Raw genomic sequence first — 19,857 nt, forward strand, 5'->3', positions numbered from 1 at the left:
TTTAGAGAGTCCTTTTGAAAACACAAGAACCACGACAATATTTATGAAGATCTCCCTTAAAAAACACATCTTATTTCCTTTCCTTGGAAAAACATGATCTAAAATGATAATTTTAATCAGCCAGCTTGTAGCTTGCAAGAAAGCAAGACGCCGTAATAGCTCCTTCAATGGTTACCTGGTGAACTACTCTGTCTCTGAGACTGGGACTCTGAAGTAAAGTTAATAAAAACACATCTAAAGTAGTAAATTAGACAGGGATGGAGAAAATAGGGAAATAGATCCGAAAAAGAAACCTAAAAATACAGGCTAAAGGAAACAGTACTAGATACTACAGAGGATTACAGAATCCCCTCATACAATAAGCATTTAAAAAAAAAATAGATTTTTTTTTAATCTTCTGCTAGGTAATAAACAATATTTACATTATAGCATTTTCTAGATGCCTAATGAAAGGTGGTTGTCCCATTGAGTTACCCATGGTACAAACCCAGCACAAAAAATACAGTCTGACAACCGAATACCAGCCCCCAATATCAGGGTAATTCAAAGAGCCGTAATTAGGCTTTAAACCCAGGTTCCTTCAACATTGGTGAAGAGAATGAGACACTTCAGCAACTCAAAAAGTTTAAGTTCATGAAGACATGCTGATTACCTACAGAATACTGAATACAGGGACGTATGTGTATTTCCATTCCTTTTGGAGTTCAGACACTTAAATCAAGACTACAAAAGTTATATATCAGACTGCTGAAAATGCAGACCAGGAAATTATTTTCTGAAGACTAAAACCTGCTTTAAATAATATTGCCATCTTTTGGATATTTATTTAGGTGTTAGAATACAAGCTCAAGAGGTGATGATTTTCTAAATTTCTCTTTCCAGTACACAAAATTTCAAGTCTACAACTTTCACTTCCCAGATGCACATCCTGATAATCCAACCACAAAGCTACCTTTGCCCAGTAGGCCACACAAGTTAAGAACACAGTTAAGGCATCAGAAGAACTTCTGACAGAAGGTAGCCTACCTCCAGTCTACTGGGAAGAGCCTTCAGTTAGGAGTCAGCTGATTTGCATTTAGCCTCTCCAAAGTATGAACCCTAATCTGTGACTTCAAGCAGAAAAGGTCATACGAACATCTCAGCTAAAGCTGCTTTCAGAGGAACTGTTTTGGTAATCAGAACAAATATTTTGGTCAGAAATGCTTAGCCCTGTCCTTGGCTAAACATTGGTGCTGAACACACTATCGGGCAAGTTTTTTTGTTATCAGTGTTAAAAGAGTATTAACTTACAACTAATAAAACTGAAGAATATTTAATATTATAAAAGAACAAGAGCTTATAGAGTTCCACTTGCCAGAAGCAAAAAGACAAATACGATAAAACATGGTAAAATAATCACCTAATTCCTACCAAACGATGACCTCATAAAGAACAAGTTAAGGAATATCAAATGGGGACAAAAAATCTAGACTTAACCGATTTGTTAATGGCAATTTATTGATTACCTCTGCAAATGTATTTTAATATTTCCATCCAATATAGATTTGTTATTACTGCCTAATGGGATATTGTACAATAGATGCAAAATTTTTCTATTGCTACTAAAGGATCATTTTTTTTCTCATTTAAGCTGAAAAATATTTCATTTCTATCTGGTGACAGGGAAAAATGAAAAATTACAATCTAAACAGAAGCAAGCCTGTTAAAACCCAGTAATTCCCTCAACAAAATTTACACCCAAAGGCCTGAACATTGTGTACTACTGACAGGCACAGTGTTGTCAATGGGCAACATACAGTTGACGTTTCTGTTCTAAAGATTCCTTTGTCAGATAACAGTAGACAGAAGAGTCTTGGGAAATCTCATACAATCTTAAACATGTAACTCACTGATTTCTTACGATACAAGGGAACTTATTTTACTTTTTTAAATTAAAGTGATGGATGTTATACAATTTTAGTGCACTGTCTGAATTCTTCATAGTGGATGAACGACTGGATGACCAAAAGCCTTCAGAAGCTATCAAATAAAATATTAAAACTTGATTGTTGTCCTGAATAATAATATTCTAATATATCTTAAATATGCCTAAAGGCATACTAGAATCTCATAAAATAATCATGACTTAAACAGATTTTAAGTAGAAGGCTGAAGCACACTAAAACTTTACTTTTGTAGATTTTTAAAGATAGTATCTCTCTGTAAGTAGTTGTCTCTAAAATATTTACATATTGAAATTTGAGTATTTTGTGATGATTTTATATATGTCTGGACTGTAAATTTTTAATAGTATTGCATTGGTTAAGTTAAACATTGCCGTAATTTAGGGACAAAATGGACTGTCTGACACCACCATTACCTTTGGGTTTTATTATTTGCTAAAAAAACCCATATCTTCTAGCTCAAGCAAAAGTTATACATTTCATGCAGAAATCACTTTCTGAATTTGTTGGACTATATTACACAGGAGATTAAATCAACTTCTAGTAATTGTTCCTCTGACCTTTACCTATTAATCTAAAACCCAGTGAATTAAATGAAGGACACACAAATTAGAAGGGCATGAGATGAGTTAGTAAAACACAGTATAAAAAAATACAAAAAAAAATCAGCTAATACATGTCCACTTCCTGTGAAAAATATTTTCCAATCATACCTTACAAAGCTGCAATTTTAAAGTATAATGAGCTCATTCCTTTGAGACTTTTTTAACAGTAAAAATTATTACATAGGATATTCTAATAAGGTCTGGGTGTAAGCTTTATAAGCACATTCTCTAAAAGGTTTCTTGCCATGTGGAACTGCCCTCCCCACAAAAACCCACCTGATGAACATCACTGCAAGAGAAATCCACTGATATGAAAAAATAGCACATCTAGAGGAAAAGTAAATAACATCAATGAAAAAGTGAGCATGAGCAGTAGATGGGAGTGAAGAAAAAGAGATATTAGACCTGCTTCTGAAATTAAGAATGTATGTTTTCAACTTCTATGGGAAAAAGGTTTATCGAATTCTGGCTACCAATATCAATAAAAGTATGCATGCACCTTTCTCTAAATAGTTTTAGCCGAGAAGATACAAAATACAAAACACTAATGTCACATTAAAACATCAGCAATAGGACAGTAAGTAAAGCCAGGGCATAACTTATTTTTTCTAAAGTTTTAAATGTAGTCCACCACTCTTTTCTAATTAAGTATATAATGATTAGCCTTGAAACAGAAAACTTGGATCATAGAGTGTGTCCCCTAATTTTCTGCAACGAGACTTATAAGGAAAGGAAACTAAATTCAAAGCTTTTGGAATTTTTAGAACACCTCTAAAATATTATTATAAAAAGGGGTCTGCAGTGGCCACACTGAGTGGAGCGCATGGGAGTGGCAGTGTGCATGAGGGCACACACCAGCCTCATATGCACGACCTTGCACAATCCCAGCCTTGCACAAAGCCTTGCACCCTAACTCTTTAGCAGGGATGCTCCTTGTACAAGCCCTTGCACACTAACTCCCTAGCAGGAAATTCTCATTGCATGGGGCTTTCCTCACTCTTTCCCTTAAATCAAAAAAAAAAAAATTCAGGAAATAATATTTCATTCCCTAAATCATGGACTTAATAATACAGCTGTCATGAAGACAAATCTTACATGGAAATAACAGGAAAGAAATTCTATCTGAACAATTATTGAAAAAAATGAAAGACCTGCTAAACTTAGAAGGCCTAATACCTACAGATATTTTCCAGAACACCTGGGTATGTCCAAACAGCTTACGCAGAAGTAGCTCTTTCTTTCATATTATAATGAGATGCAGAGAGAGACAAAATTTTTAAAAAATGTTCATGTGATAATGGCAAAACCAATGGGTGTCTTAAGCACATAAGACAGGCAAGAAAATATTGTACCCTTTGATTTAGTTTTACATTGGTTTTTGTGCAGAATACTAAGTATTGCCAACTAGACAAAATCCTCAGTAATATGCTTATGACCAATGAAATAGGCATCAAAACCTAACTTTAAAGATATATTCTTCCACCAAATGGTGATTACACAGGAATTTGACAGTGTGTCATGCTTGCTTCGAGGCATTCAAGAGTTTTCATTGCACAGACATTTCTATGGTGTATTTTATGTTTCAACATTGTTGTACATCGTGCAGAACTGTTGTACTTACTGCAGTACGCATATGTTTAAAAAGTATTTCATCATAAAAAAAATCACCAAATAAAACAAGTCTGAATCCTAATCAGGCTAACGATATTAGCTCTTGGTTAAGGTATAACATACTTCTATTACCAAACTGAAAACAAATCAATATTCATTCTTGCTATCAAAATCTTGACATCACCCTTTACACAAACATGGGTGAAGAGTAATTTTTAAAAATGAAAAATCTTGCTTTCCAACACAAGCATGCAAACTGCTAAATATACATTAAAAGATACGATCACAAATGTGTGAAAAGCTAAATTATATGTTTACCATCACATTACAATTAAGGCAGGCTTTACTATCACATCAGAATCCTATGTTTTTTCAAGTAAGAGGCCCAACAGAAATTCCATTGGAAGTCTAACTCTAGAACTACATAGCTCTCAGGAGAAATTCCTTTCTTTATACGCATCTCCTCAACTTACACCCATCAGAGACCAAAATTTGCAACTATAACAAGCATTTTATTTGTAATGTACCCACAGAATCAGTGTAACTATTTAACATAAGACTTCCATAAGGCAGCCTCCAGCACATTGTGACTTCATACAGAACTTTATAACTTCATCTTATCTGACATGTATTTTATCTAAGAAACGAAGTTATCAGAGAGCAGTAAATTTTCCAGAAAAATTATTTAACTATGATATGAAAATGAAAAGCTATGCCAAACTGCTTATATGAATGTCAAGTATATAAAAGAATTAACTACTGCTAGGAAGAACCACTCGGCCTATCACAGCAGTTTTTCTATGACATTATCTAGAAATTTTATCAATGCACCAACAGTATTGTTCACTACGTTCTTTTTTGGCTTTGCAATAATTGTTATTTAAAGTGGTTAGGAAAACTTCATGAAAGAAGCAAAATCTCTCTGACCCCTTCAAAGCCTTACCAGATAATTTCAGTTAAACACAGACTAACTGTATATATTAAACTGGAAATATCAGTTAAGAAAAAAAAGGAAAACTTCTATTTTCTTGGTATGGACTTCAGCACTCTCTACCTGCAGTAAGGCAACAATTGTCTTTAGCACATTGGTACATAAGGTAAATAAGCACAGCCATAGGAAAAATCATCAGCCAGGTCCCCACTTTGAGGAGTCCCATTCAGTTCCTTTTCTGTTTCTGCGCTCCTTTTTCTAGTGCAAATGCCACCGTGCTACATCTCTTGTCTCTTTCATCCACTGAAACCTTCCAATGTCATTTAAGTTATAGCAGTGACAAGAAGAGACTGCGAGACAAGGGACAGCATCCCGAGGTTGACAGCTACAGACAGGGCCAGCTGCTTCAATTCCTTGAAGCATTCATTGCATATCTGACAGCAGCACTCGCTGCATACTTGCAGCAGACCATATAACAAGAATTAGCCGCAGTTAATTCCAGCTAATAAGCATGTGTTGCTGCTACCCAAGCCCTGATGCAGGCTTACTCAATTGTATTCATAAAGTCAGCCTTACATTTATGATGTAGTTCACTAATATAAGCAGAACTATATGGTGTTATACAGTTTTTCTGATGGTCAGAAGGGAGTTGCAGTATTGATTACCCCCTTACGCCTTCAGAAAAGCAGCAAATCTATTAAAGCAAAAACCCTCAAATGCCTTTTTCTTTGCCCAAATGGAGAGTAAATTAGTCATCGCTAATTTGTCTGACCTTAGTAGTAGCAAAGGCACAGAGTGAGCACAAACCACCATATTATGGAAGTAGTAGTAGAATCATGGGAAAACTCAGGTTGGAAATGACCTGAGGAAGACTCCAGTTCAACCTCCTTCTCCTTTTCAGAACAAGTTGCTCAGAGCTTTTTCCGTTTGGGTCTTGAAAACCTCCAAGAAGACTGCACAACATCAGGGAAACTTGATGCAGTGCTTAACTATCTTCATCGTGAAAAAGCTTTTCACCATCCTAAACACCTTGTTCCAACACACATCTCCTGTCTTCCCATCACTAGAGAACAGACTGGCTTTATCCTCCTGACAGCTTTCTCACAGCTATTGGGTCACGAGGTCTGTTAGGACCTACTACCATGAGGTATCCTGGCAGTTTTTTCTTCTCCATGCTGAAATACAGTTCCCCTCAGCCTCTCCTCCTGGAACATGAGCTCCAGAACCTGCCTTGATGGTTCTTCACTGAACTCACTCCAGGTATCCTGCAGCATTCTCAGTCAACTAATATGAAGAATACTAAGATGAAGGCTGCAGCCCACGTAGAGGATAACTGCATGTGGAAAATGCTGACTTTAGATAATTCCCTACTCGGCAAGTTGACAGCTCAAAATCTTGTTCAGAGATAATTGTTATCAACTACTGTCTAATAATTTGTTCAGAATTCCTATATTTGTAGTAAAAAAAATCTCAAAACCAAAAAAGGCCCTCTTCATTCAGAGAAACACCAGATGAAGATACCCATATATTCAGAGCACTGCAGGATTTTAACCTGTATGAAATCTGTAAACAGTTAGCAAAGTTTCAAATAGTTTCATTCCAATGCAAGAATTGAAAAAATTAGACAACTACTTTATTATATAGAATATTTTATTTTATTTTATAGAATATTTTACTTATTAGTTCATAAAAAAGTGATTAAGAGTCTTGAAACAGCATGGTCATAATGTTTTAAAATCAATTTACATTTACCTTCCCTAATTATGAAACTTAAAACCTTCCAAGGTCTTTTTCTGCATAAAATATCATGAATCAAATTAACTGATTTAAGACAAGAATTGTCAATCAAAAACCTGAAACAGAATCTAGCCAATAATTTACTTATTATCCATTTTAAGTCATATGACTGAATTATAAGAGAAGATTTACTGAAGATTCAAATACATAACAGATTTTCATAGATAAAACAGCATGATTTCTTCATACTTAGGATATTAAGCAGATCATATCATCTTAGCACTGCAGCTATGAGCAATACCAATCTTCTACCACATTTGCAAAAATAAACAAAGGGTGATTTTAAAGTATTTAAAAAAACAAGAGTAGTATGATTAAGCCATGTAAGCTATAGCTGGAAAACATAATATGAAATAGAAGCTTTTTGAAGGCATTATGGCCTTAAGCATTAGTAGTTTTGCTGTGTATTCCGCTTTTTCATTATACTCTCAAAGCTGCCATTACAGTAAACACAAGCATGGAATTGGAAAAGAACATAACTTTATGAGGGGAAATAAAAATCTCCTTGCATTGAAGCTTTTTGTGTTTGAGCCTAATGCAAATCGAGCGCCTCATCAATCCAGTTGCACAACTGCGTAATGGCACAAGGAGGAGGTGCAAATATGAAGCAGAAGCAGGCAGGGCTGTAGCAGCAACAACTTTTGTGAGCTTACACTGTTACCAAATCGTACCTCAAGGCTGCACTGCGATGGAAAAAGAAAGGTGCTGAGCTGCTTTTAATCTAGGTTTAACCAGGGCCCCCCTCTAATTCACTGCAAGGCCATGCAAAACCTCATACTGCACAAAGAATAAATGCCCAGGGACAAAGACCACACCTTTCAATTGTGGTACAATTTTATGCTGCTTTAAATGCTTGTGGAATTACTCTGCTAGAACTCAATTTCATAATTGGTTCTAAATGAATTAAGACCACGATGTTGCCAAGGTACATTCCTACCCACATAACTTGGATTGACATCTTCCTGCTTCCCTTCTCCTTGCATATTTTAACTTAAGAGCTGTTAGAACTGAGCCAACCTTCTCTGTATTTGAAGGACAAACAATGCCAGTGGAAAAGGCGAGATGGAAGAATGCAGTCAGGAGAGAGAGAAGGGCAAAACAGATGAGGTTCGTGGAAGCAGAAGCTCTGCTTGCCTAAACCCAAAGACTGCAGTTCAATGTTGTTAGCTTCAACAGGCTGGAGTATTTTTCAGCAGGATCAGTTTCCTGATCAGCCAACATTGTACAAATGTGGACACAATAAGGGGCAGCAGAACTGAACAGACTGAAAGAGGAAGAAGATAGAACTGCTTTCCAGAGCAGTGACAGTTTAAATTGTCTCCCTCTTCACTGAAGTATACTTGTAGATTGTAGGCAATTACTATTGTTAAACTGGAGCAGTTCCTCCAAATGGAGGTGCTAACTTCTTGATAAACATTTATCAAAACATTCCTTTAACTTGACATCTATTTATGCCAAAACACACTGCCTTTTCCAATAAATTAGCTATTATAATTGAAAGATACTTCTTTCTTGTAAACAGTTCTTTCCTATAGCCTCAAAATCAGATTAGAAACTTTTACTGCTACAAGGTAAATAATAAAAGCAGTTTCAGTTACACTTGTGGATGACCATAAATAGAATGTCAAATTAAAAGTTTCAGAATGTAAATAAATCACATTTTCTCTATGGTTAAAATTAAACTCTTGCTACGAGTTATTATCAAATGGTAAAGTGTAAAAAAGCCCTTCACAACACACATTACTGATCATGGCTTGAAAGAGTTTAAACAATAAAGACTAAGAACTCATCTCAATACGTACGGACCATAGACTCCTAAATGAGGAACAGAAGAATGAAAATTCAGAAGTGCAATCCAAATAACCATTTTTCTGCTTATGAGCAGTTATACTTCTTTCAGGAGATGAAAGCTGGGCTCTGGCACATAGCTAAGACTCTCATAGGTTGAACAGCTGTTTTGGTTTTAGAAATACAGTAATTCTTAGCATTACTTCCTTTCTAAGGCCATCTAGTAGACAATTTCACTCTATCCCTGTGGCCTATTCCTAGTGGCAGTTTCTGACTGATTTCATGGAATACAGATGAACGTAATAGTAATTTTTTTTAATGTAAAATCTGCTGGTTTATACTCTAAAATGGGTAGAAAATCCAAACTCAGTACTCTGGCCAGAGGAGTTCAAATTCACATGCTCCAGAAGGATACTTCAACTTACATGGTAAAAGTGTTATTAACAGAGGACCTGTAGAGGAAAGATAAACTCCATCTTTCCTGCTGAAGTTCTGCTGTTTTGCAGTAAGGAATTCAAGGTTCAGGTAAAACAGAAAACAAAGAAAAAAAAAGAAAGAAAAAAAGAAAGAATAATCTTTCATAGCTTTATGGGCTATGGGCTCAGAACTCAGGAGGGATGACTTAAGTTCCAGTTCCACTCCATATCATCAGGTCCATTCTAGCAAGCAATGATGGACATAAAATTCCAAGGAACAAAGTTTTCAAAACTCCTGCATGAATTACATATGCACTAAAATATATTGCCTAGTGAGTTCCCTACCTTGCCACTTTCTAGCCCTATGAATCCTAACTCTCTGCTGCATGGTAGCAGCACTTCAAAAAGACATGTAGATTTTTCCCTCTGTGTAGATTATTCCACCTCAGTAATCTTATAAATTCTTGGTTAAGGATCTGTTAAAAAGTGGTAGATAGACTGGAATTCCCTTTCTACAGTTTTCTTCGAGTAATAGAATGAATCCTATCCTTGAAAAAGTGCTTTTATCACTAGTGCATTACAGAAAATGGGGACACTAGCACTTTATTCTCTTATGTACAGTTGCAAAAAATAGGAAAAATATCATCTGGAGAGGACCAGAAGGGAAGAGAAATATCTCCCTGCTGCCCACATTCACATTCAGACATTTTCCCACTTGCCAGTCTATATATTAATTTTTAATTTTATTCCTAATTCTAGATGCAGTACCTGTGAGCTATCAGTACATAACTTGGCATTCTTGATTCTACTTGGAGGACAGAACAATTAAAATGTAAATGTCACAATACCTGGCTTGTTAGTAGAAGACCTTTACTGAATCTTGTTACTGTAGAGGACTTTTATTGAATCTTACTCTTAATCTCAACCACTATATAAATTTACAGTTTTGGAATAACTTAAATTAAAACACTTTCTTCAGGAATATTTTTTTGTGAATATTTATTAAGTACTGTATTTCAATAAGCAAATTTTAAATTTAGTAAGAGCTGACACAAGTCTTCAGTATTGGAAGTACTTAATTTCTACACTTACTACTGGCTGTGAAAGCAGGAACTTTCATGAAAATCAGCTTAATAAAACACTGCAAAAGCAACATCAAAGAATTCTGGAACCTTTACTACAACATTTACAGTCATATATGTATAATGGTAACCTGTTAAGACTCCACACTAAGAGTTTCAGACTAACTGCACGCTTGCACCAAAGCTATTCATTGGTACTTTGTTGTTTGACCTGGAGATGCCAAACAGGTTTGCTGACAACCCTATGCCTTGTCATGCTGCTAACAAAAAGAATTACCATGTCCTAACTATATTTTCCTGCTGTGCTTTCAACCCTCCAGTCAACTCCTAAGCCTTCCATGAGAACTTCATCAATGATGTCAACCTCTGACATGTGAGCACTTAATAAATCTGAAGCTCCATTTAACCAGTTGTTGGAAAAGAGAAGAAGGCAGACTTTTGCACAGAGTGGCAGCAAGAGAGATATTTCTTACTCTACACTGATTTTTTCTGCACATTGACTGGAAATGATTCCGGTGGCTGCCTATCCTCACCTGGAGCTTTTGCAAAACATAGCGGTCCTGGGAGATTTGTAGTGTCAGGGTCAACAGTTTCACCACTGCCTACCCAGTTATGAGTAGAGCCTGTGCAGCAGGTCAGAACACTGCAAACTCGACCTCTGAAAAGGCCAAGGGGGCGGGGGGGGGGGGGCAAGTGGGCAAGGCAGAGATGGCCCAGAGAGGTCAGGGAATCTCTGAAGTTGGCAGGTTTCACAGCGAGGAAAACCCATGACTGACCTGATCTAGTGCCAGTGACAGGCCCACTTCAAATGGGAAGTTGGGTTAGATGATCTACAGAGGTCCTTGCCAAAGAAAGTAACTTCTGTGATTCAACAAGTAGCTCCAAAGGCAGCCACTTTACCCGTGAATTAACCTTCTGCTCATGTTTAGGAAGTTAGAAATGCAGCCATAAAAGTTAATACTCTATAAATATTTAAAAGGAAACCTACATTCTGATTAAACTCATAGCTAGTTATGTTCACAAGTCACAGATCCTTTTAAAAAATTAAATATATATTTCTCCAACTCCATTGACCTGCTGATTCTTCTAGACAAAATTAAGTGTCTTTTACATATCAAGGTGAAAACAAATATGTGCAAATATCCATTACTTGAATTTTGTTCAGAGAAGAGGAAACATCTTTTAAAAATTAATCCTTAAAGTTGCTGAAGTATTATAGTCTATTCCATTAATCTCTAGAATAAAAAACAAACCAAACAATCTTTAAAACAAAGGAGTTTTGTTGTTGTGTTTGCCTTGTGTTTTTCCAACTAAGGTGAAACATATTTTAGTCTTACTAATGGGAGAAAGTTCTTTAAATACACAATTTTTACTTAAAATTTGTTTAAAGATGGACTTGTTTGGGTTTCTAAGAGAATGCTCTTACAGATAACAAGACCAGAGAGACTGCTCCAAGAAGACCACTACAGCAAAAGGGAAATGTATTTCTTAATTTCTGTTTGAACAGTATATCGATTCCAAAAAACCCCTTGAGAACTCAAGACTTTGCTAACACCTTGAACAGTGTCCAAATAAAGAAAAATACAATTCAAGAGTTTAAGCACAGATGTATGTGCATATTACTTCATCTGCTTACATGCTGAACATCTGCATTCTGTATTAGTTGAAGGTTTTTTTATTCCTAAATTCTGACAAAGGTAGACAAATAAAACAATATAAAACAATTTTATACTAATATTTTAACTCGCAAACCTCTAAATTTGTTAGAAATTGTGACTGTTAACTTAAAGCACACTGGATCCACTCCTCTTTGTCTTTGAACTATGAGTTGGAGAACTAATGTTTGTTTCCAGTTTACTATTATCCTAAACGGTGTGGAAGTTTTTTATTATTTTTTGAGCCTATTTTAAAAACTAGTGTATTTTCCAGATCTTTGCCATCCTATGTAACATTCACATCAAACTTTTTCCACATTGTACCAGTGTATGGAAACATTTTCGAGTATTACTGCAGTAGCACTTCACAGCCTATTGCTAAATGCAAGGCAGTGAGCCTCACACACAAGCGCATGGGCTAGCAGTTTAATAGGATGGCACCACAGCAATGCACTTGGTAGTTGAAGCATCACAATTACCACAGGCACAGAGTTATCTTCTGATAATGCTTCTGTAAATTCTGAAGGTAATTTCAGCAACCAGCATAACCCAGACAAGGTATTACTATAACTTGCACACCTTCCTGACATGCTTTTTGCTCAGCTCTAACTGGCTATGCTTCTTGGACACGTTAAGGTAAGCTAATTAATGTCACCTCTATGCTAGCAGCAAACGTACCACGCTGTTTTTCATCATGGCTCTAATAGTGAATCCGTCGCAGGCCTGCTGCTTGTTCTTCTTCTCCCGCTGCCGGGGGCACCTGTCATCTGCGGGCTTCGAGGGGCCGGAGCCCGCCTTGTCCACTACCATCTCCCCACCGGCGCCCGCGACGGACCAGAGGAGAAATACGGACTGGAACAAACAAGCGAACATCAGCGCCCCGTGCCCAGCCAGTTAGAAAGCGGCAGCAGCTCTAACTCCGCTCTCTTCAGGATCAGCGATACCCCCACACACCCCTCCCGCGCCTTCCTTCCCCCCTCCAGGACCCCTTCTGCATCATCCCAGCTCGTCCCCCCCTACTCCACCGTGTCCAGCCCTTCATCACCACCTGCTGTCCTTGTCCCCCGGGGACTTCTCCCCCCCCGCCGGCCGCTGTGCCCCCGCCGGCTGCGGCCCTGCTGTCCCTCCCTCACGGGGTCCGTTGGGCACCGGCCGCCGCGGGCGGTCCCCCGGACACGCGACCGTTGCCAGGCAACGCGTCAACAACCCGCCTGGGAAGCGCGAAGGGAGCCGCAGAGGGACCCAGCGGCCCCGCCCGGCTGTGCCCGCCCTCGGTGCGCCGAAGACCGAGGCGACAGACGGCAATTAGCGAGAAAGTCATTAGCGAAGGTGGGGGCTGGAGGGGCGTGGAGGGAGAGGCGATCACGTGGGCAGAGTAGGGGGCCGGTGTGAAGTGGCGAAGAACTACGTTACCCAGGGGGCCTCGCGCGCGCTTCACAGGCGCATGCGCGTTCCGCGCCGCCCCGCCCCGCCCCGCCCGCAGTCTCGCGACTCCACCGGTGGGCTGCGGGGGAAGCGCTCGAGCGGGAGGGCGCGGCCGGCACGTGCGCGCGCGTGTACGCGGCCCCCCTTCTCCACCCTCGCCGCCATGATCGGTGAGTGAGCGCGTCAGGGAGCGAGCCCGGATGCGGGTCCGCCCTTTCCTGCCCGCCCCTTCTCTGCCTTCGCCGCCGCTGCCGCTCTCTCTGCGGCCTCGGGGGGCAGCGGGGGCCGGCTCGCCTCCCTTCGATTCCCCTCCCTCCCCGCCCGCCTCCCCCGGTGCTTCGGCGGGGCGGGAGCGCTTCGCATGGCGGCGGGCGCGCGCCCCTGGACGAGCCGGCGCTGCCTTCGGTGCTGCGCGCGCCGGTCACAGCGCATGGTGCGGCCGTCGGGGCCGCGCGGGGACAGGGGGGGCAGAGGGCTGAGAGGGGTCAGTGCCCGCCTGTGGGAGAGGGGGCCTGGCCAAGGCCTTGTCACTGAGGTCATTTTTCAATTCGTTTTTATTCCTCCTCGGTATATCCACTGTGAATACCTCTGGGCGAGGTTTTGTGTGATCTGCGAACTTGTTTGCCTCGCCAGCATTTATAAAAACGTGTTATTGGTCGGGCGTGGTGGTTGCTGGCGGTGGCATGACAAAGAAGCAGCTTGGGCCGGACAGTGTTGGTAGTTTGACCCTGTGGTCCTTGAGCGTGGTTCCTGTGCCCATCCAGTGCTAGTGCAACACGTGAATCTCTTGTTCCAGCAGTGGCTTTTCTCCTGTTCCTTGTAAGATGAATCTCTACCTGGGGAGTTCACAAATGACACATTTCATCTCACATTCACTTTCTCAATATCGAGGTTTATTTAAAGTAAGACCTATAAAATGTAGTGGATGCATGTGTAATCTAACAATTCCTTGCTGTCCTCAGACTTACTGTTTCATCATCACTGTAGGTGTCATAATTGCTGTCTATGTAAGACCCAATGAAGTTGGAAACCATGCCTTTTTTTGTAAAAATATGTATTGTTTTTAAATTGAACATCTTGAAAGTGACCTAGAATCCTATAGGTTTTTTAATTAGATATTCTTTTTTTTCTTAGCAGCACATGACCATAAGTTTGTGGGTAATGTTCTTTTTGTATCAGCTTTGTTAAAGCAAAAAGAAAGTTAAAAGCAGTTAGTTTTCAGTATGTATAAATACTTATGCAAATGGTCTCTTCCTAGTTGTGGAATTTTGCTTCCTGGACTTTCTTGTCATTTGGGCTATTTTTGCCTTTTGTAGATGAGAATATTTTAAATTAAAGGCTTGGCTTAAGGAAAGCACAGAGGGTTAGGTATTTCGCTATTTTTTAATTTTGCAGTGTTGTCTGCTGATGTGGTGTATTGCTGTAGCATATAAAATACACGCATTAACAGAACTACAGTGTGTGTTTGCTTTTGTATGCTTCAGAAAAGTAAGTTGAGTACACCTGAGGGACAGCCCATGTGGTTACAGAGTGGATGCTTCCAGCCCTCACACTGAAATCTAAATATTTACTTATGCTCATGAATATAAATGTTATACGGCTGATGAATGATAATTTTATTTTCGCTGTGGCAGACGGAAATGTTTGTGAATATTGATTATAAAATGTACATACTAATTAGTTGCAAATTTATAAACGAAGCTTTACATGAGCTGCAACCTGCCGTGGTTTAACCCCATCAGGCAACTAAGTACCAAGCAGCCGCTCAATCCCTCCTTCCTTGCCCGGGGGGATGGGGAGGAGAGTCGAGCGGGGTTGAGGGTGGGGGAAAAAGAAAGTAAAACTTGTGGGTTGAGGAAAGAACAGTTCAATAATTAAACTAAAGTAAAATACAATAGTAATGCTGTTAAGGCTAATGATGATGGTAATTGTAATGAAAAGGAGAGAGAGGAATGAAGCCCAAGAGAAACAAAGGGATGCACAATACAGCTGCTCACCGCCACTGACTGATGCCCAGCCCATCCTCCAGGCCAGCTCCCACCAGTTCGTGTACTGATGTTCTGTGGTATGGAATATCCCTGTGGCCAGTTCAGGTCAGCTGTCCTGGTCACGCTCTCTCTGAGCTTCTTGTGCACCTACTCTTTGGTGGACCATGGGAAACTGAAAAGTCCTTGACTTAGGGTAAGCACTACTTAGCAACAACTAAATATCAGTGTATTACCAACATTATTCTCATACGAAAGTCAAACCACAGCATCGTACCATTCTTATAAGAATTAACTCTATCCCAACCAAAATCAGGACAATACACTCCCCCACTTCCCAAAAATATAAGAATTGTCTTCAAAGTATATGATGTAGAGACCTAGTCCAATTTCTTGCTTTTTGAAAAGTCTCCTCTAATCACTTGTGAGCTGGGAATACCATGGCAAAATTGGGGGCTGGAGGGGAAAGGTGAGATAATTTGTGTCATCTGTGCCCAGTTTTTTTTGCCTGTGTGTTTAAGAGAACTTTCCGATGAAGCACATGGTGTATTTTTCCAAAATATTTTAAAGTATCATATCTCTGGCAATGTTTTATATTCTCTTGAGTTAATGCTGTGATGTAACTGTGCAACACATAACATGGTAGTTAATTCCTTTAATCAATTTTTATTTTCCCTTCCCTTCTTTCTCACCGATGTATCTCACCAGATCCCATGGACTTGTACACATTCAGATTCCTTAAATGATAATTTGAATCCAGACTGAACTAGTTAAGTGACTTGAGTTGTCAAAACCTCCACTTAATTAGGGACATGGGAGATTTTGGGTTTGTTTGTGGTAGGTTTTTTATGTTTATTTTATTTATTTAATACCCTACATTTGCTTACTGTTGGATCAGCTGAAAACCAGTGTTGGCACAGGGGCAGTGACAACTCACAATTGGATCGGCTGAGCTGATTCTTAGTCAACAGCACTGGCAATGAAGTTACTTTTCTGAGCACCTCCTCTTGAGTTTTCAAGAAGTACTACGGTAAAAAAAAGAACCAAAACCAAACCTGACTTTAAAGAAAGATGATACCAGGGCAGCTTCATGGAATTTTTAAGGAAATACCTCTTAAAGATCAAAGAAACAAGGGAGAAGTCCCCAGACCATTTTAAAAACGTAGAGGATGGGCTCTATGTAGTTAACATTGGCAGGTCAGCATTTCTGTGGTGATTGGGAGATGCAGGTGGTGGTAAAGGCAGGTAGCGAAGGGCTTTGACAATGAAATATGATTCATATGGCAGTAATCAAGTTAAAGGGGAATGGGAGCCTGAGTGAAAGTTTGAGCTATTTGGATGACCGATCGCTCCTCTGTGTTACACCTTTTTTCAGTGTGCTGGTAATCTACTTTCTGCATAAATATTTCTCCTTGTTATGAAAATAACCTTGGGGAAGCAAAATAAGAATAAACCCTTTCAGAATTTCCCTGAATGTATTTAGACCAGAAAACAATGGTGCTAGCATAGCAACCAAAGGAAAAGTATTTTGGGAACTTTCTACTTAGATATTTTGGTCTTATGCTGCAATTTTGGGTTTCTTTCTTTTGTTGTCATCTTGGTGTTCTATTTCAGTGTGTGTAATGCTATGGACAGTTCCACTACAATGTGCACTTTTCACTGAAAAAATAACTCTTGTTGTAGTTCACTTACTTCACGAGCATGCAGAATAATCTTTCCAATGTTTAGTTTGATTAAACAAAACCTAAACCTCAGACTGTCAAAGGCTACTTGTATTCCATATGCGACCTGTTTTGCTCAAGTTGTTTTGAGCCCTTTTTCATCTGTTAGGGGAGCTGTATTGTACTGTGTGTACAGAATTGCATCATGAAACATTGTGTGTTTTACTGGGTTTATATTTTATTGATTATTTTCCTACAAAATGCTTTGTTATGACTATCAGCCAGGTTTTATAAAGTTAGTATCATTTGAAGAAGATTATCTTCAAAAGACAGTTGGGTTTTGTTAGATATATATGAGCATTCTGGATTTCTTTGTTTCCATGAAGAGAGATGGGAAGACTTTTTGCTTGGATTTCTTTTTGAAAGAAAAGTAGCAAGGGGGAGGAAAAGTGGGGGTTCCTTTGCTTTTTTTTCGGTATTTTTGGTTAATTGTTTTGGGTTTTTTTAATGGATACAGTATTATAATATCGAGGCACGTTGGAAAGTAATGAAGCAGTGGCTAAGGGAGTTCTGATGAGTGTGCTGAATTTTTCAGATAAGGCCCTACAGATAGAGTATTGATCTGACAATTTCTTAAAGTTATTTCCCATGTATATTTAAATGTAATGTGTAAACATAGTATCAATTACTAAAACCTTTGGTCCAGCCTATCTGTGAGGTGAGAATAAAGTTAAGAATTTCAAATTCCACTTATTCCCAGAAAAAAGTTAGGAAAAGACCTATGCTAAGAAAACATGAAAATTTAGAAAATATTTTAGAAAAAATAACAGCAAATGCTACTACTTAAGAGTCCTTGCCAAAGTAATGTGTGTGTCTTTTGTAGATACACTGGAAGCCAAAGACATTATTTGATTCTGTTGTGATAATATTGCCTCAAGAGGCAACGTAGATTTCTTAATTGGAACCACATATATCCTCATTTACTGAAATAAACTAATTGGATTACCATACACTGTATCATGAAACTGTCAGTTGTGTCAATGGTCAGGCCACAGAAGAAAATAATACTGAGAATGGTGCAGGCCTTCCAAGTTGTTATATTCAGGAGAAGCCCAAGGGAGAGTAAAACCTTTAGTGGGAACTTTGTTACTTTACCAGACAGGCTTATGTAAAAGAGATAAATTCATTATTTTCAATCAATTTTATTATTTAATGATTTTTTTAAAATGTACTGTGTATAAGTATTGTTGGACTGAAAATCAACTTCTAACACAAAATGTAGCCAGTGATGTATACAGCTTTCCATTAAAAGAAGAAAAAAATGGTAATGTCAGAAATGTGCAGCTATGTACCCAGAATTCACAGAATACCACTACAAAGGTTGGTGTGGAGATAATTAATGGTCAAGCTTTAATTATATAATTGTCAGTTATTTCACAATACATGATTTTTTCCTTCTGAACTACAGTGTAGGTGGGGCATCTTGCAAATGTTTGTGCTTTATGAGGACTTATAGTCATTAAGTAACTAAATTTTAGTATGGTACCTTTAAAATCTATAATTTACAATTTTTCAGTTTCTGAATGTTGTACTTCAGGCCTCTCCTAGTCCCTCTGTATTTCGATTGGTTTGAAAGGAAGGGAAAGATGGATGACCTTACAAAAGAAGGATAAAAATCCATTAGGTTTATCTGATATAGAAAAATGCATCAGACCCTTTTGCCTGTTTGATTCCTGAGGCTGGACAAGATGGAGAAAGAATTAGTTCATTACTGTACCCCTTTTGACTGAAGCCTGCCTGATTGTGCTAAACCAGGTTTTAAGCAGTAACTCTTACGTTCCATTGTTTTTCTCAATCAGCATGTTTGTGTTTACATTAATATTGTTAAAGTTTGACCCAGGAAAAATTGTAGCATCAAAGTTTTTCTTTGAGGCATATGAAAATAATTGTGAGATATTTGCCATGTTATTACAAAATCTCTGTTAAAATGACGAGACGAGGAATCATTTAAGTTCTCCAGTCATTAGCCAAATATTAAATTTGATGTCAGTGATCTTAAGAGTAGAAATTAATGAAGAATTAATCGTGAGACTGGCTTTTAATTTCATGCCCTTGAGCAATTTGTACAGTGGTAGCTGGTATTTGTGCTGGTAAACATGTACGTCTTCTTGAAGAAGGCAGTTTGATTAATGATTTCTCATGAATTCAGCCAAAAGATTGCAGTAAATAACTTGTCACAATTATGATGCATTAAGTACATGGTAGCTTTATGTAAGAGGTTTCAGTGATGTCTTTTCTTACACTGGCTACAGGCCTGTAATAGATAAGACACAAAATCTTTGGCAATTCCTTCTAAATATATCACAATGCCTTCCAAAACAAGTGGCATTGTAAATTATATGCTTCAGAGAAATTATGTTAACTGTTTTCCTGCTTTTTATTTCTAAGCAGTTAGATTATTTGTTTACAGCAGAACCTTGCTCTTGGACTTCAGAACTATTTGAGGCTGTCTGCAGAATTGAATACATCTATTCATGCTAACAATCTCAAGGAAGGAAATTTTAAGACTGACTAAAACTGTTTTAAAGCTTTCATCCCCTCTCCTGACCTCTGAGTTTATTATAATATGTGCCATTATTTTCTTTTCCATTTACCTTTGGAAGAGAGAGAATAATGATGATGACACACACATCTAAACAGAACCATGGGGCATTGCCCATTAAACATCTCCGGTATAAGTTATCTGGATCCTGCATACAGTTTTTAACACACACCTCTTGTCTGTCTTCCTGTTCTGATTGTTGAGGAATACTGTTGACTTTCTGTACTTGGCTGGTTTGAGCTAAATTGAAATGATGAAACAAAGCTGGTTACCAAAGGAATGTTCTTGAGGAGTGCCTTGCCATTCACCTCTTCCCTTTTTAACCATTATTTTGGAAATCTGACCAATGAGATTGT

General features: G+C 38.5%; 2 protein-coding genes across 6 annotated transcripts in view; one reads left to right on the forward strand and one right to left on the reverse strand.

The window, feature by feature from the left end:
- PACRG (parkin coregulated) overlaps window positions 1–13,012 on the reverse strand; it is a 228,373-nt gene extending 215,361 nt beyond the window's left edge. For all 4 annotated transcript variants that reach the window (XR_004355784.1, XR_004355783.1, XM_032681402.1 and 1 more), the window contains exons 1-2: window positions 12,877–13,012; window positions 12,507–12,680 (exon numbers count right to left, since the gene is read on the reverse strand). Coding sequence is in view for 2 of the 4 variants with exons in the window: in XM_032681402.1 (XP_032537293.1) it covers window positions 12,507–12,638 (132 nt within the window). In the remaining 2 variants the exon portion in view is untranslated. The remainder of the gene's footprint in view (window positions 1–12,506; window positions 12,681–12,876) is intronic.
- A 321-nt stretch (window positions 13,013–13,333) lies between these two features.
- Window positions 13,334–19,857, forward strand: part of PRKN (parkin RBR E3 ubiquitin protein ligase) — a 713,780-nt gene continuing 707,256 nt past the window's right edge. For both annotated transcript variants that reach the window (XM_032681398.1, XM_032681399.1), the window contains exon 1: window positions 13,334–13,423. In XM_032681398.1, the coding sequence (XP_032537289.1) occupies window positions 13,417–13,423 (7 nt within the window). In that variant the 5' untranslated portion in view covers window positions 13,334–13,416. The remainder of the gene's footprint in view (window positions 13,424–19,857) is intronic.

This window comes from Chiroxiphia lanceolata, chromosome 3 (genome assembly GCF_009829145.1).
Source record: "Chiroxiphia lanceolata isolate bChiLan1 chromosome 3, bChiLan1.pri, whole genome shotgun sequence".
In the NCBI taxonomy this organism is placed as follows: Eukaryota; Metazoa; Chordata; class Aves; order Passeriformes; family Pipridae; genus Chiroxiphia; species Chiroxiphia lanceolata.